General features: G+C 48.6%; 1 protein-coding gene across 2 annotated transcripts in view; it reads left to right on the forward strand.

Annotated features, from left to right (window-relative positions):
- Positions 1 to 1,565: 1,565 nt before the first annotated feature.
- The window catches only part of TECR (trans-2,3-enoyl-CoA reductase), a 44,826-nt gene continuing 30,809 nt past the window's right edge, over positions 1,566 to 15,582 (forward strand). Inside the window, exon 1 of one of the 2 annotated variants that reach the window (XM_048831689.2) lies at positions 1,566 to 1,727. Coding sequence is in view for 1 of the 2 variants with exons in the window: in XM_048831690.2 (XP_048687647.1) it covers positions 1,713 to 1,727 (15 nt within the window). In the remaining variant the exon portion in view is untranslated. The remainder of the gene's footprint in view (positions 1,728 to 15,582) is intronic. The other variant, XM_048831690.2, reaches the window with a different exon arrangement.

Consider the following 15,582-nt stretch of genomic DNA (forward strand, 5'->3'; position numbering starts at 1 on the left):
TAGGTAGATAGAAAGAATAACCTAAATAATCTATACAGAAGCCCCTGGAACCTCATAAGATTGAGTCCCTAATCCATGAACTATTGGAACTCATTTACAAAACTGTTCTTAAACATTACATGAATATATTATCTCATACTATAGAAGTTATAATCCCTGTTCCATAATGAGATATATTTGAGCTATAATGTATCTATCTTTAGATAGTTTTTTTCCTCAAAAAGCATTTTATCAAAAACATACAATTTAAATAAAAAAAATCTGATTTTTTTTTTTAAAAAATCATTGATTTTTATCCACCTGGATTTCTTTGCCTGGTGCTGCTTCCTCTGTACCTTCCCCACCCACTGTGCCCAGCGGGTAGCTGAGTCTTAGGGTGTCCCTACAGCTGGCTACGCCCTGCGAGAGCACAGATCAGCAGGTGACTTAGTGCTGGCACAAACAATAGCAGGAAGGAACGAGATCCTGGTTCCCAGACTCATACCATTCCCTCCCCAAACCCTTCCCATGCTTTCCAGGCCCCTCCCCCACAAACCCTCCCTCTGCCCTTCCCGCCCTCCCACGCCCCCAGTCCTGCCAGTTTCCCCCATGTCCCCCAAACTCTGCCAATGCCTTCCAGCCCCCTCCCGCACAAACCTTCCCTGTGCCCTTCCAGCCCTCCCTCCCGCCAGTCCTGCCAGTTCCCCCCATGTCCCCCGAACTCTGCCAATGCCCTCCCCCACAAACCCTCCCTGTGCCCTTCCAGCCCTCCCCCCCGAGTCCTGCCAGTTCCCCCCATGTCCCCCGAACCCTGCCAATGCCTTCCCGGCCCCCTCCCCCACAAACCCTCCCTGTGCCCTTCTAGCCCTCCCCCCCGACCCCGAGTCCTGCCAGTTCCCCCCAACCCTGCCAATGCCTTCCCGGCCCCCTCCCCCACAAACCCTCCCTGTGCCCTTCCAGCCCTCCCCCCCCCCCAGTCCTGCCAGTTCCCCCCAGATCCCCCAAACCCTGCCAATGCCCTCCCCCACAAACCCTCCCTGTGCCCTTCCAGCCCTCCCCCCCGAGTCCTGCCAGTTCCCCCCATGTCCCCCGAACCCTGCCAATGCCTTCCCCCACAAACCCTCCCTGTGCCCTTCTAGCCCCCCCCCCAGTCCTGCCAGTTCCCCCCAGATCCCCCAAACCCTGCCAATGCCCTCCCCCAAACCCTGCCCAGGCCTTTCCGGCCCACTCGGACCGGCTGCGGGGCCCCCTGGCCAGAGGGACCAGTCACCAGGAAAGCGGCACGATGGGGCCGGGGCCGGGGCCGGGGCCGGGGCCGGGCAGATGCTGGCAGGCAGAGACAAAGGTTATTCCACAGCCACGTGGCTGCGTAGCGGACCCTTCCGTGTTATGGCCTCCGCGCCTTGTGTCTTGATTGGCTCCAGGCGGGCAAAGCTCTGAGGGGATTGGCGCGCCGTTCCGTCATTCCCGTCCACCTAGCTGGCTTCCGATTGGCCGGAGCCTTGTCACGCGCTTCAGTTTCCATGGGGACGCTTGGGGCGGGCTCGCACGCGGAGGGGCGGGACGTGGAGCCCCCCGAGCTCTGATTGTCTGGCTCTCGGCGGCCTGGCTCCTACAATTGGCCGTTCCGACTAGTCAGGCCCCGCCCCCCAGGTGAGAGTGGGGACGAGTCACGTGAGGGGAGCGGGTGCCAGGCGGCGGCGGTAGCAGCGGCGGTTGGAGCGGGAGGAACTATGAAGCACTATGAGGTGAGGAGGCGGCGGCGACCGTAGCCCCAGCCCCGCAACGCTCGAACGCAGGGGCCCCCCTCTGCGGGCCCTCACTCAGCCCGGCGGCGAGAGAACCGGTCCCACAGGCTCCGCCCTGAGAGGCGGTGGGCGCCCACTGCGCATGCGCAAGACCAACCAGGCGGCGCTCGTGCGCACGCGTGGGATGAGTGGGCGGGGGAACATACGCGTAAAGCGCGAAAAATGTGACGGAGAGGTGAGAGTGCGCATGCGCATAACTGATCTCTGGACGAGCAGGCGAAGGGCACATGCGCTCAGTGAATGATGTGGGTGGGAGGGTGAGAGCACGCATGCGCACATGGTGGACAAGGGCCTGGGTGCGCATGAATTGGGTGGATTTATATCGCAAGCAAGGGGGGGGGGCTGCTGGGTAGGGGGGCAGATACCCCCCACCTGCCCGTCCTTCCAGATCTGCCTGCCCTTGACTGTTGCAGGTGCCAGCTCCAGCAGCTTGCATGCACGTGCCCCTCTCTGCACGTCCCTTCCCCCAGCAGGGGCATCCCCAGAGTCACCGGGTCGTGCTGGCTCCACCGCTGCCTGAGCAGCCTCTTTTCATTCACTGCCAGCTAACTCACTAACAAGGCACTTGTCGCCCTCGGAACCATCCTCTGCGTGTGCGGAATTTAGTGCTGGCTTGACAACGCTGGGCGCCTCTGTCCCCTGAGCAGGGGCAGAACTGGCAGCCTCAGCGTACCCCCAGTATCTTCCCTGGCCAGTGTAGAGGAGGATTTGGACTCTGTGGCTGTTTCGGGTCTTGTGGACACGTCAGATGGTAACTCACCATCTCTGTTGGGCTGGATTCCTGCTTATGTTCCCTTGAACCATCCGGTGTCTCAACCCTGTGCCCTACCTCCCCTCCGCCCCCTTCAATTAGAAAGGAAGAGGAGTGGGTTTGTGTAATGATTTCAAGTCCAAGCACTGCTGTGGTCTCTAGAAGGAGATTTCTGCTCATGGGGTTATTTCTGGTGAAATGTGAACAGACTTTTACTGTAATTAGCATGAATGCCAAATATCCTATGGCAGTCTTCATAAAAGGTGGGCATGGCCCATTGGCTTTGATCAAAAATTTCCCCTCCCACGGCCAGAAGTGGTTGCATTTCAGTGGTTCTGGATGAATATAGTATAAGTGCTTTGGGGTGTCTTCCTTCCGAATAAAAGCTGCTTATATGAATGTAAAATGATTTTTGTTCTTTCCTTAATTGTTTGAAAGTTCTGAAGTCCTCTGCTTTCAGAGTGATGTTTTTGGAGTGAGTGTGCAGACTACCCACCAACCTAGAAAACTACTTGAGCCTGTAAAGAGAAGCTGCTGAAATCAGCTTGGACAGCTATGGGGAGAGGAGGTCACAGCAATCCTTGCACCTGTCTTGTAAACAGATATATACCCAGATATGCAGGGCTATTAATATTGGCTGTAAGTACAGCTCTCTCAGCAAGTTCAGCAGTTTGCCAAATGCTTCACTTGGCAAACTGTCCAACCAGAATGTTGAATGCAGGGCATGAAGTAGGGGAAGATTTAATAACTCCACATGTGCTCTTTTGATCTGGGAGGAGAATCTGGAGTGCGACAGACTATCCTGCAAACTGAACATTGTACTCCTGACTCTTCCCACCCTCAAGGACAGATGTGTGTGCGTGGACATGCTCTTCCTGATTCGCTGACAAGGTCAGAACTGGTTATCTTATGCAGGTCGGCTCATGTCAGCTGTGGTCTTAACACCATCTATTTACCTCTATTGAAAATGGCAGCTGAACCTTTTATGGCTATTAATGATCCCTGGCAGTTGTACTAATAAGGATACAGGTAGTTGAAAACTGTAGGCACACCTAGGGGTGAGATGACAACCACCTGGTGAAAATTAAAAGCTACATAAAGAGGTGTAGGATTTGTGCTGCTCCTAGCAGTCTGGGCTGCTAGAGGGGACAAAGGTCTGCACCAGTGTGGACAGTTCTTTCTTTGCTTGTCTTACTGCCTTATCATAGCTCTGTGCCCTTTGGATCACCTCCCTGAGCATAGAAAAGGGAAGAACCATTTGTTCCCCAAAGCCTGGGGTTCAGGGATTTCCCTGACAAGGAGGACTCCCCCAAAAGACAGCTGTATTTGCAGTTCAGAAAACCGGTACCTGTGCATCACATTCTGCTCACCCCAAGGAACTAGTTCAGGAATACTGGCTTGTGTCCTCAGACTTTAGATTGTCTCAGTGGGATTGCCACTAAACACCTTTTTATGTGGCTCCCAACCTATGTTAGTGGGCACCACGGAGCCCGGCAAATATGGAAGGGGGACGTGCAGGGACCTTTGGCACATAGTCTTCCAACGGAAGGATTCCACACCAAGGGAGAAATCGCCTGAGGCACCCTCTCTGTCGCTGTATCTCATGTATTTACAGTGTCAGCCTCTAGTTTCTAAGCCCTGATTTTACTCCCACCACGGAGGAGTTGGGAGAAATCTTGGAAAGGCTGCTTGGATTGGGTGTGGCGTGTGATCTGACTAATCGGACCAGGGCCTCTAAAGATACCGCGGGAGCTCCTCATTGCTCTGCAGCCCTGAAAATGCTTGTCACTGTTCTAGACTAGTGAGTCTTGTTCTCCCTGTCAGTAGGAGTAAGCGACTCTCCCACCTGCATGTTACCGCTAGCAGAACATTCAGTAGGGGAGTGATAATGGAATATGGAGTCTTGTGCTCCTAGGTGGCTGGTTTAAATTCAACCCTGGTTGGTAGTGAGTGAAAAAAATCTTATTTACTGTCTTATTGGCTTTCAGTGACCTGTGTGTGAAACAATTTGTTGGGTTACAGTCCAGTTCCCATGAGTCAGGCATCCATGTCACTGACCCCCATACGGACACTAACTGGTGCCTTAGCTGACAGCCTCAACAGACAGCAATGATTCACAGATTCCGAGGTCTGAAGGGGCCACTGTGATCATCTAGTCTGCTTTCCTGTAGAACACAGGCTAGAGAAAGTCCCCAAAATAATTCAAATCAGCTGCAGAAAACTGACTTCCCTTCTCATCTCAAATAAAGGCTGAGGATATTTCCAGGAGAGGGAAGCTTGCTCAGCCACTCCTGTTCAGGGCACATTTACAGTAGCACTAAACGTGCTTCATTAACAATTTTGTATTTAAAAACCTCAAGGTTCCTTTACTCTTGTTCTTACCGAGCACATGGCTGTGCTGGGAGGATCAGGGAAACCCACAGAAGCCAGTTAGGTAATGAAACCTCTGAAACACCAGCTCAAACTAACGTTTTTGTAAGAGAGGCAAACTTTGAGCTTCCCTGAGAATGTGGAACTTGCAGGGTTATTGTGAGCTCTTTGGATCTTTTAGTTCTGTGTTTGTGCAGCACCTAGTACAATTGGGTCCTGGTCTGGGAGGACTAAGGCTGTGAGGTCCTGCCACAATAGAAATAATGTTCTGTGGCTGCTTGGAGCAGAGGGGATGTGTGGAGAGGGAGAAGAGCTTCCATAATGGTCCATTTGTGAGGACTTGTACTGGGTAGTCAGTAAAACAATCTGTATCGCTGGTTACTGATGAGACTCTTGAAATATATTGAATCTTGCTTCCTTCTTCAGGGTGACACTTTGGCACATCTCATGCTGCCTGTGTATAAATGGCATAAAGGGATCCCCCAGGCTAGCTTAGATTTTGCAATAAGTGTTCTCTCTCTCTCTCTCTCTCCTGTTATTGCTAAGGGTGGAGCAATATGACACAGGCGTGGTAATTGCTCCATAATTAAAGTTGCAGCTGACATTGCATTTTTGGCCTTACCATTAACATCTACCAAGTAACTTACTGTATGAGGTCAATGTGACGTTAAGTATAACTTTTCTACCAGACTGGCAGTGAATGGTTTCCATTTCAGAGTTCAAGAAGTCTTAATGTTTTTGCACCACTTTCTAGCAAAAAGCAGAAGAGACACAATTTGGCTTGCTGGACTCCCTTCAATGAGACCTAGTGACCAAATCAATTGAGTTGATTTAAAATCTACTTTCAGGGGATTAGTAAGCTCTTACTCTTGAGTGTGCAGCTTTCAATAGATCGCTGTTGGCCAACCTTGGTCCAGATCATTCAGTGCCTGCTGGAGAACACTTAAGCTTTTCATTTTCTTAAAATGTCTCTAGCCCTTTTTCGTGCCAAGAGAGCTCAAAATGTAACCTAATTGTTAGGAAGACTTGTAAATGGAAACGAGGTTTTCCCACCCAAAGGCACCCATGATGGGGAGACTTCCCACCTTGGCCAGGTGTGTGTGTGTGTAAAAACTAATGCATCTCCGCTGAATGTCCTGTTTCTTGTACCAGTAGCGTCTTGTTGCTGCTGTGAACCACAGGGAGGGGGTGAGAACTGGGTGTGTGGGGTTGCTTGTTAGGTCTGCAGGAGGGGAGATGGCCCATTGAGCCTTGGGAGGGTTGTTATGCATGCACACTTGAGCTTTAGTTGGCTCTGTAGCCCCCTTGTGAGCCTTTTGATGGGAGACTCCTCTTCATGCTGGATCCTCTGCTAGGTCAGCTGGGCCTATCTCACCTAATCAGTTTGCTGCCATCACAGGCACTTTGGTCTCTCTTGGTCTCCTGAGGACTGAAGTGCTTTGGTCTAATTGAAATCATTGGGCTCAGTATTGCGGTATCTGGGTGAAATGGAATAGCCTGTGCTCTCCAGGTCAGACTGGATGATCTAGTGGTCCCTTCTGGTCTGAAACTATGAAACTCTGCCAGGTCTGTGTTTTATCTTGTGCCTTTAGAAAACAAGCTCTTCAGGACAGGGAGGCTGTCAGTTGGGCACATCAGACCCACGGCACAGTTGGATCTACCTCCAAGGAATTATAGAGGTGAAGCTGCCTGCGTGACTTTACCAGCTAATATTTCCAGTCTTCTGGAGCTAACAATCAATGCATTATCTCCCACTTCTGCATACTAATGTACTGCTGGCTTCACCTCTTTGAGACAGTGTAAAGTAATGGCTGTTGTGGTAAGGCTGTCAAAGTGTATGGGAGTCAAGTAGTGGGGGGGAGGGGCAAGAGGGGGTAATCAGAATGATGTGACTTCCAAGGTTAACGCCTCATGACCAGCTAGAGGCGGAAAGAGGTGTTGTATCAAATCTCATTTGAAAGCTGATGGTCTGTGGATCTCGGCTTGCAAACAACATAAAGCACTTGTTACTAGGCTTGAATGTAGCAATGCATTATAGAGGACCAAAAATTAGGTGGGACAGTACACTTCCAGGAGGACAGCATATCCAGTATATAACATATATACATCTGATGAGCTGTGGTAACAGATACTGACCTCCACGGTCTTTGGAGTCATCAGTTAGACAGCTAAGTTTAAACTCCCCAGCATGCCAAGGTCCAGTGCCTGGGTACTGGGAATCTTGGAGCTTCCCGCAAGGACTTTCTTTGCTGAACAGCCTGGGAATTAAAGTCCTGGATGAATCAGAGTGTGCAAACAACTGTCAAACAGTGTCACTTAAACAACTGATGGCCCCTTAGCCTTTGTATTCCTCGAACAACTCCTCCCCTAAGGCAACGTTCAGGGTACAGCAAGGGTTTTAAAAAATCTTTTAAAGAAAGAAAAACTGTTTAAGATGCCAAATTATTAATTCTGGAATTGGGTGTCTAACTCTACTCCAAATAAAAGAAGCAAAGGGTCTTTCAAACATTGAATCTATTTTTGCTGCTGTGTGAGGGTGTTAAGAGACCAACAGGCAGAATAAAAATCACTGCCCCTATTAGTCAGTTGGGATTCTCTTTTTTGGTATGTGTGGTGTCCTCATCTGCCCAGTTCCCCACTTCTTAGTAGACATGACCTAACTTGTAATATTAAAACCTGACACAGCCCCCTTCAGTGTCTACATCCCAGAGAAACAAAGGGAACACACATTTCCCCTCTCTTCTCTGGTCACCTTGAAGAATGCTCTGGAGGAGGCAATTTTAATCTTTTCTGTGGCTGGAACATAATAGTTCTGGGATTTCTTGATGGAAGTGCTTCTTTGAAGCCTCTCCCCTAGCTGCTCTGCATCCGGCAGCTCCTGCTAATGCTGCTGAAGGATTAACCTGCTTGTGGGTTGCACTGGGATGCAACTTCAAAAGCCAGTGCAATGCCACTGCTCATGGCGAGCCATTGATGAGGCTAGAACTAATGTGGTAAGTGGCCCTAGGAATGCAGTAGAGTGATGAGACATTTCAGGACAAACTCACAACTGGTATTACGTCTCCCAGAAACTTCAACCAGCATCTCTGTCCTATTGTTAGTGTAGCCAGTCAGAAACTCTGCAGATCAGTATGGAATTTGAGATCAGGCACCAGACTGGGAGTCAGGAGACTGGCTTTGCCACTGATACCTTATGTGCCAGTCATTTCACTGTTTCCTTGCCTCCATTTACCCATCTGTTAAATGGGGGTAACAGTACTGACCTTTGTAAAGTGTGCTGCGATCCCAAGATGTAAAGCCCCTCTAAGTGCCAAGTATTAATAGAATTTGGTTGGAGTTTTTGGGGTGGGATTGTCCAAAACTCCTGCTCTAAAAACTAACTCTTAAATTCCCCATTCCTCCTGTATCCAAAATATTGATCAGCTCCTCAGGGAAAGGAGCGATGCACAATGGATGGGATCCCACCTTGGCAAACGCAGGGTTCTGGGTTGATTTGTGATCCCCATGTGCTTCTTGGAAATCTACAAGGAGCAGGGTGCTTGTAAATATCAGTGCCCTGTTCATGGGTGGATATCGGTCTGATGGAGCAGGTGGGCATGGTGCCCACAGCCAAACACGTTTGTTTGGTCTGGCTTACATCTCTTCAGCTGATGCTGTTCTTTAATGCTATTGCCTCACAGCAAATAAAGATCAAGTGACCTCCCTTTCTGTGGTTGCCCTCAGTGCTCTGCTCCTGTCCATGCTTCATCTCTAACCCTCTTGCAGACACTAACAACAAGGAGTCCGGTGGCACCTTAAAGACTAACAGATTTATTTGAGCAAATAAATCTGTTCGTCTTTAAGGTGCCACCAGACTCCTTGTTGTTTTTGTGGATGCAGACACTCGTACTGCTGGCAGAGGAGGAGGGTGCATTGTGAGTAAACCTGCCAGCAGGGGTTTGGTAAACTTCAGGTGCTTGTTCCTAGCAGAGAGGTCTTGAATTGGGCAAATCAAAGGGCCACTCTCTCCATTGTTTTTTTTTTTTAAATAGGTGCTATAAACAGAAAGGTCTTTTCCTTGTTATTACTTCTCCTGGAACAGTTTATTAAATTGCACTTGTCACTATTCTGTTTCCTCTGCATTTCTTGCTGCTCAGACAGCAAAAGTGATTTAAATCAGTTTGTGTTGTTCATACAGTCCTTTTCACCTTCAGGTGGTTAGTAGCCATGGCTGGCTTGCAGACACCACTGGCGACGCGCATTCTTAAAACAGTTGTTTGCGCTTTAAAAGAAAATGTTTCCGTGTGCTTATCATATTTAAATATGATAAGCTTGTTATCATATTTAAAATGTTGGGCCTTGTGTCAATGGCTGTTTCCTAAGTGCTCCAGGCCAGGGGTTGTCTCTCGCTTGTGTCTGTAGAACAGGGGTCTCAAAGTCCCGGCCCGCAGGCCAGCTGCAGCCCGAGAACTTCCCCACTGTGGCCCGTGGCGGGGAGACGCAAGCGCAGCTCCCATTGGCTAGCGGAGAGGGACAGAGATACCATCACTAGTTGCCGGGCAGAGTCAGCCATGACAGGTGAAGAATTGTATAAAGTTGTATGACAGTTTTATTATTTCTAAGAAATTTGAAATAAAAAATACAATATAAACGTTTTCTTTTCTGAACACCACCTTCAGCGATGATATTGGCCCGCTGAGAGGATTTGAGGACTGGCACTCGCCCTAAGGTAAATTGAGTTTGAGACCCCTGCTGTAGAGTGCCTACCACAGTGGGGGTCTTATTCTTGGCTGGTGCTGTCGTACAGATCTCTGCCTTGCCTCTAGTGGTGCTGCTACTCCAGTGATGTGAAGGGACGGTTAGCGTGTAATTACTCCTCAGATCCGGATGAGGGTGTTGGAGTCTCTTTCGCACTAGGGCATTCGTGTGTACGCAAGAGGGTGCTGTTGGCTCTTTGATGCCGAACAGATGTTTTTTGATTTATTCTATTTTCAGTTAGGTCCTATCCTGCCCTGGCTTAGCATGGTATTTAGCAGTAAAAGCCCTCCTGAAACAGGAGCCCAGCTTGATAAGCATTTATATAAACTGTAGAGACGGGCCTGGGTTGTTTTTTTTTAATGTTGCAACTTAATCGTGCTTTTGGCTGTCTGCACCGCTTGGGATCAGCAGCTCCATAGAAAGCAGGATGCGGTTGAAGCTGGGGAGTGGACACAGCTGCCTAATACCAAAATACAGTCACACCTGGATTCTGACATCTTACAAAGCCTCTGAGCACAGTGTCGCCCCAAACACCAGGCCTGCCCCCTATTCCAGGGCCCATCTCTGCTAGCTCAGTCTTGTTCTGGTTTCCATACCCCATGAAGGAGCTGCTGGCTGGTGAAATTGACAACTGACTGGCTGAGCTCATGTGCATATCAGGAATGCATCCTCCCCAAAAGCCTGTTATATGTTAACCTGCTGCTCTCGCCCACATGAGGCCCCCCACTTCTGCAAGTGTCCTTGAGCCAGTCCTCTCCTGTCAGCAGAGTCCAGTTGGTGAGGCAGGCACCCTTTTGTCTTGCCCTGTCATGGTGCCCACTGAAATAATCTTGAGCATCGGTGGTCCAGGTGCTAGCCAAGAACTTTGGAGACCCCGTTTCATTTCCCTGCTCTGCAGCTGACTTTTTGCATGACCTTGGACAAGTCACTTAGTCTCTCTGTGTCTGAGTTCCCCATCTGTATAATGCGGATAATGGCACTGCCCTGCCTCACAGGGGGACTGTGAGGATAAATAAATTGAAGATTGTGAGATCCTTGGGTACCATAGTAACAGGGCCAGATAAGTACATAGATGTCTCCCCACCCCCTGTTTACCATGGATTTCAGGACTCTTTCCACAATCAGTTATGTGATTGCTCAGAAAGACCCTCTTGCTGGAAAATGTCTCTGGCTAAGGCTTGTGCCGGGGTTTCCATTATTGCTGCCCTCTGCAGAGTCATGCTCCCAAGCGAAGCTCCCAAGCTCTGCCAAGACAAACACCTGTTGCTTGCTATAACTGGAGAGCCAGCACAGCTATGAAATAAACCTCATACAGCACAGTATTAAAGAGACGCCACTGCCACGTCACTTCATGCAAAATCAAGCTCTGCTGTCGGTTGCAATAACCGCAGGACAATTTACGGGGTTGGATTAATGATTTATTTGGAGCCAGATATATTTTTTTTAAAAAAAGCCAAGCTTTAGTTCAGGCACCAAAATAAGGGGCCTGGTTTTCAAAAGCACTCGGCACATGGGGCTGGGAGCACGTTGGGTGCTGAACTCTGGCTTGTGGTCCTGTAAACTTTGCACATGATGTTTTGTGCAGCTACAAAGATGCATTGCAAATCTGAGGGCCAAATTCATAGAATCATAGAATATCAGGGTTGGAAGGGACCTCAGGACGTCATCTAGTCCAAACCCCTGCTCAAAGCAGGACTGATCCCCAATTAAATCATCCCAGCCAGGGCTTTGTCAAGACTGACCGTAAAAACTTCTAAGGAAGGAGATTCCACCACCTCCCTAGGTAACGCATTCCAGTGTTTCACCACCCTCCTAGTGAAAAAGTTTTTCCTAATATCCAACCTAAACCTCCCCCACTGCAACTTGAGACCATTACTCCTTGTTCTGTCATCTGCTACCATTGAGAACAGTCTAGAGCCATCCTCTTTGGAACCCCCTTTCAGGTAGTTGAAAGCAGCTATCAAATCCCCCCTCATTCTTCTCTTCTGAAGACTAAACATCCTCAGTTCCCTCAGCCTCTCCTCATAAGTCATGTGTTCCAGTCCCCTAATCATTTTTGTTGCCCTCCGCTGGACTCTTTCCAATTTTTCCACATCCTTCTTGTAGTGTGGGGCCCAAAGCTGGACACAGGACTCCAGATGAGGCCTCACCAGTGTCGAATAGAGGGGAACGATCACATCCCTCCATCTGCTGGCAGTGCCCCTACTTATACATCCCAAAATGCCATTGGCCTTCTTGGCAACAAAGGCACACTGTTGACTCATATCCAGCTTTTCGTCCACTGTAACCCCTAGGTCCTTTTCTGCAGCAATGCTGCCTAGCCATTTGGTCCCTAGTCTGTAGCGGTGCATTGGATTCTTCCGTCCTAAGTGCAGGACTCTGCACTTGTCCTTGTTGAACCTCATCAGATTTCTTTTGGTCCAATCCTCCAATTTGCCTAGGTCCCTCTGTAACCTGTCCCTACCCTCTAGCATATCTACCTCTCCTCCCAGTTTAGTGTCACCTGCAAACTTGCTGAGGGTGCAATCCACACCATCCTCCAGATCATTTATGAAGATATTGAACAAAACCGGCCCCAGGACCGACCCTTGGGGCACTCCACTTGATACCAGCTGCTAACTAGACATGGAGCCATTGATCACTACCCGTTGAGCACGACAATCTAGTCAGCTTTCTTCTATCCACCTTATAGTCCATTCATCCAGCCCATACTACTTTAACTTGCTGGCAAGAATACTGTGGGAGACGGTGTCAAAAGCTTTGCTAAAGTCAAGGAACAACACGTCCACTGCTTTCCCTTCATCCACAGAACCAGTTATCTCGTCATAGAAGGCAATTAGATTAGTCAGGCATGACTTGTCCTTGGTGAATCCATGCCGACTGTTCCTGATCACGTTCCTCTCCTCTAAGTGCTTCAGAATAGATTCCTTAAGGACCTGCTTCATGATTTTTCCAGGGACTGAGGTGAGGCTGACTGGCCTGTAGTTCCCAGGATCCTCCTCCTTCCCTTTTTTAAAGATGGGCACTACATTAGCCTTTTTCCAGTCGTCCGGGACTTCCCCCGATTGCATGAGTTTTCAAAGATAATGGCCAATGGCTCTGCAATCACATCCGCCAACTCCTTTAGCACTCTCGGATGCAACGCATCCGGCCCCATGGATTTGTGCACATCCATCTTTTCTAAATAGTCCCGAACCACTTCTTTCTCCACAGAGGGCTGGTCACCTCCTCCCCATGCTGTGCTGCCCAGTGCAGTAGTCTGGGAGCTGACCTTGTTTGTGAAGACAGAGGCAAAAAAAGCATTGAGAACATTAGCTTTTTCCACTTCCTCTGTCACTAGGTTCCCTCCCTCCTTCAGTAAGGGGCCTACACTTTCCTTGACTTTCTTCTTGTTGCTAACATACCTGAAGAAACCCTTCTTGGTACTCTTAAAATCTCTTGCTAGCTGCAACTCCAGGTGTGATTTGGCCTTCCTGATTTCACTCCTGCATGCCCGAGCAATATTTATATACTCATCCCTGGTCATTTGTCCAATCTTCCACTTCTTGTAAGCTTCTTTTTTGTGTTTAAGATCAGAAAGGATTTCACTGTTCAGCCAAGCTGGTCGCCTGCCATATTTACTATTCTTTCTACACGTCGGGATGGTTTGTCCTTGTAACCTCAATAAGGATTCTTTAAAATACAGCCAGGTCTCCTGGACTCCTTTCCCCCTCATGTTATTCTCCCAGGGGATCTTGCCCATCAGTTCCCTGAGGGAGTCAGTCTGCTTTTCTGAAGTCCAGGGTCCGTATTCTGCTGCTTTCCTTTCTTCCTAGTGTCAGGATCCTGAACTCGATCATCTCGTGGTCACTGCCTTCCAAGTTCCCATCCACTTTTGCTTCCCCTACTAATTCTTCCCGGTTTGTGAGCAGCCGGTCAAGAAGAGCTCTGCCCCTAGTTGGTTCCTCCAGTACTTGCACCAGGAAATTGTCCCCTACATTTTCCAAAAATTTACTGGATTGTCTGTGCACCGCTGTATTGCTCTCCCAGCAGATATCAGGGTGATTGAAGTCTCCCATGAGAACCAGGGCCTGCGATCTAGTAACTTCTGCAAGTTGCTGGAAGAAAGCCTTGTCCACCTCATCCCCCTGGTCCGGTGGTCGATAGCAGACTCCCACCACGACATCACCCTTGTTGCTCACACTCCTAAACTTAATTCAGAGACTCTCAGGTTTTTCTGCAGTTTCATACTTGAGCTCTGAGCAGTCATACTGCTCTCTTACATATAGTGCAACTCCCCCACATTTTCTGCCCTGCTTGTCTTTCCTGAACAGCTTATATCCATCCATGACAGTACTCCAATCATGTGAGTTATCCCACCAAGTCTCTGTTATTCCAATCACATCATAATTCATTGACTTGGCCAGGACTTCCAGTTCTCCCTGCTTGTTTCCCAGGCTTCGTGCATTTGTGTATAACCCGCTGATCGCCCCTCTTTCTCAGTATGAGGCAGGAGCCCTCCCCTCTCATGCACTACTGCTCGTGCTTCCTCCTGGTATCCCACTTCCCCACTTAACTCAGGGCTTTGGTCTCCTTCCCCCGGTGAACCTAGTTTAAAGCCCTGCTTTCTTAATCTGGGGTAACTGCTGGAGATGATGGAGTTGCTCCAGATTTTGCAGGGTGTAAAATGAGAGGAGAATCTGGCTTTAAAAAATAAGAACTCAAGACCGTACAGGACAGGACTTTAGAGGAAAGGAGTCTGGTCTTAAGGAGGAGACTGAGTGACAATGATTGTGAAATGTTCAGGGAGGTTTGAAAGGCTACAAAAGCAGAAAGTTCAGTAATAATGGGTGACTTCAACTAGCCTCATATTGACTGGGTAAATGTCCCCTTAAAGTGTGATATAGAGAACATTTCTAGACAGCATAAATGACTGCTTCCTGGAGCAGCTGGTCCTGGAAACCCACAAGGGGAGAGGTAATTCTTGATTTAGTCTTAAGTGGATCACAGGATCTGGTCCAAGAGGTAACTATATCTGAACTGCTTGGTAATAGTGACCATAAAGTGGTTAAATCTAACATCCTTGTAGGGGGGATAATACCAAAAAATCCCACTACAGTAATGTTTAACTTTAAAAAGGGGAACTACACAAAAACGAGGACACTTAGAAATTAAAAGGAGCTACCACAAGGGTTAAATGCCTGCAAGCAGTATGGGACTACTTAAAAACACCATAATAGAGGCTCAGACTAACTGTATACCCCAAATCACAAAAGACTAAGAGGACCAAAAAAAATGCCATCATGGCTAAACAGCAGAATACTGAAGGCTGTTAGAGGCTATGGGTATGTCTAACTGCAATTAAAAACCCCCAGCTGGTTCATGCCAACTGACTCAGGCTCACGGGGTTTGGGCTAAGGGGCTGTTTAATTGCAGAGTAGATGTTCAGGCTCTGGCTGGAGCTTCAGTTCTAGGCCCCTGCAAAGTGGGAGAGTCCCAGAGCTCTGGGCAGCTTGAGCCCAAAAGTCTACACCACAAACAGCTCCATGAGCCCGAGTCAGCTGGCATGGGCCAGCTGTGGGTGTCTAACTGCAGTGTAGACATACCCAAAAAGACACCTTTTAAAACTTGGAACGCAGATCCTGGTGAGGATAATAGGAAGGAGCACAAACTCCAGCAGGGTATGTGTAAAAGTATAATAAGACTGGAAGAAATAATTTGAGAAGCAACTTGCTAAAGATGCAAAAACTGACAGTAAGATTTTTTTTTTTTAAGAAACAGAAGCCTGCCAAAAAAGCAGTAGGGCCACTAGATGACCAAGGTTTTAAAGCAGCATTCAGGGAATACAAGGTCATTGCAGTGAAGCTAAATGAATTCTTTGCATCGGTCTTCACTACAGAGAATGTAGGGGAGATCTCCTCATCAGAGCTCTCCTTTTTGGGCAACAAATCTGAAGTG

Source organism: Caretta caretta, chromosome 20, assembly GCF_965140235.1.
Source record: "Caretta caretta isolate rCarCar2 chromosome 20, rCarCar1.hap1, whole genome shotgun sequence".
Classification (NCBI taxonomy): Eukaryota; Metazoa; Chordata; order Testudines; family Cheloniidae; genus Caretta; species Caretta caretta.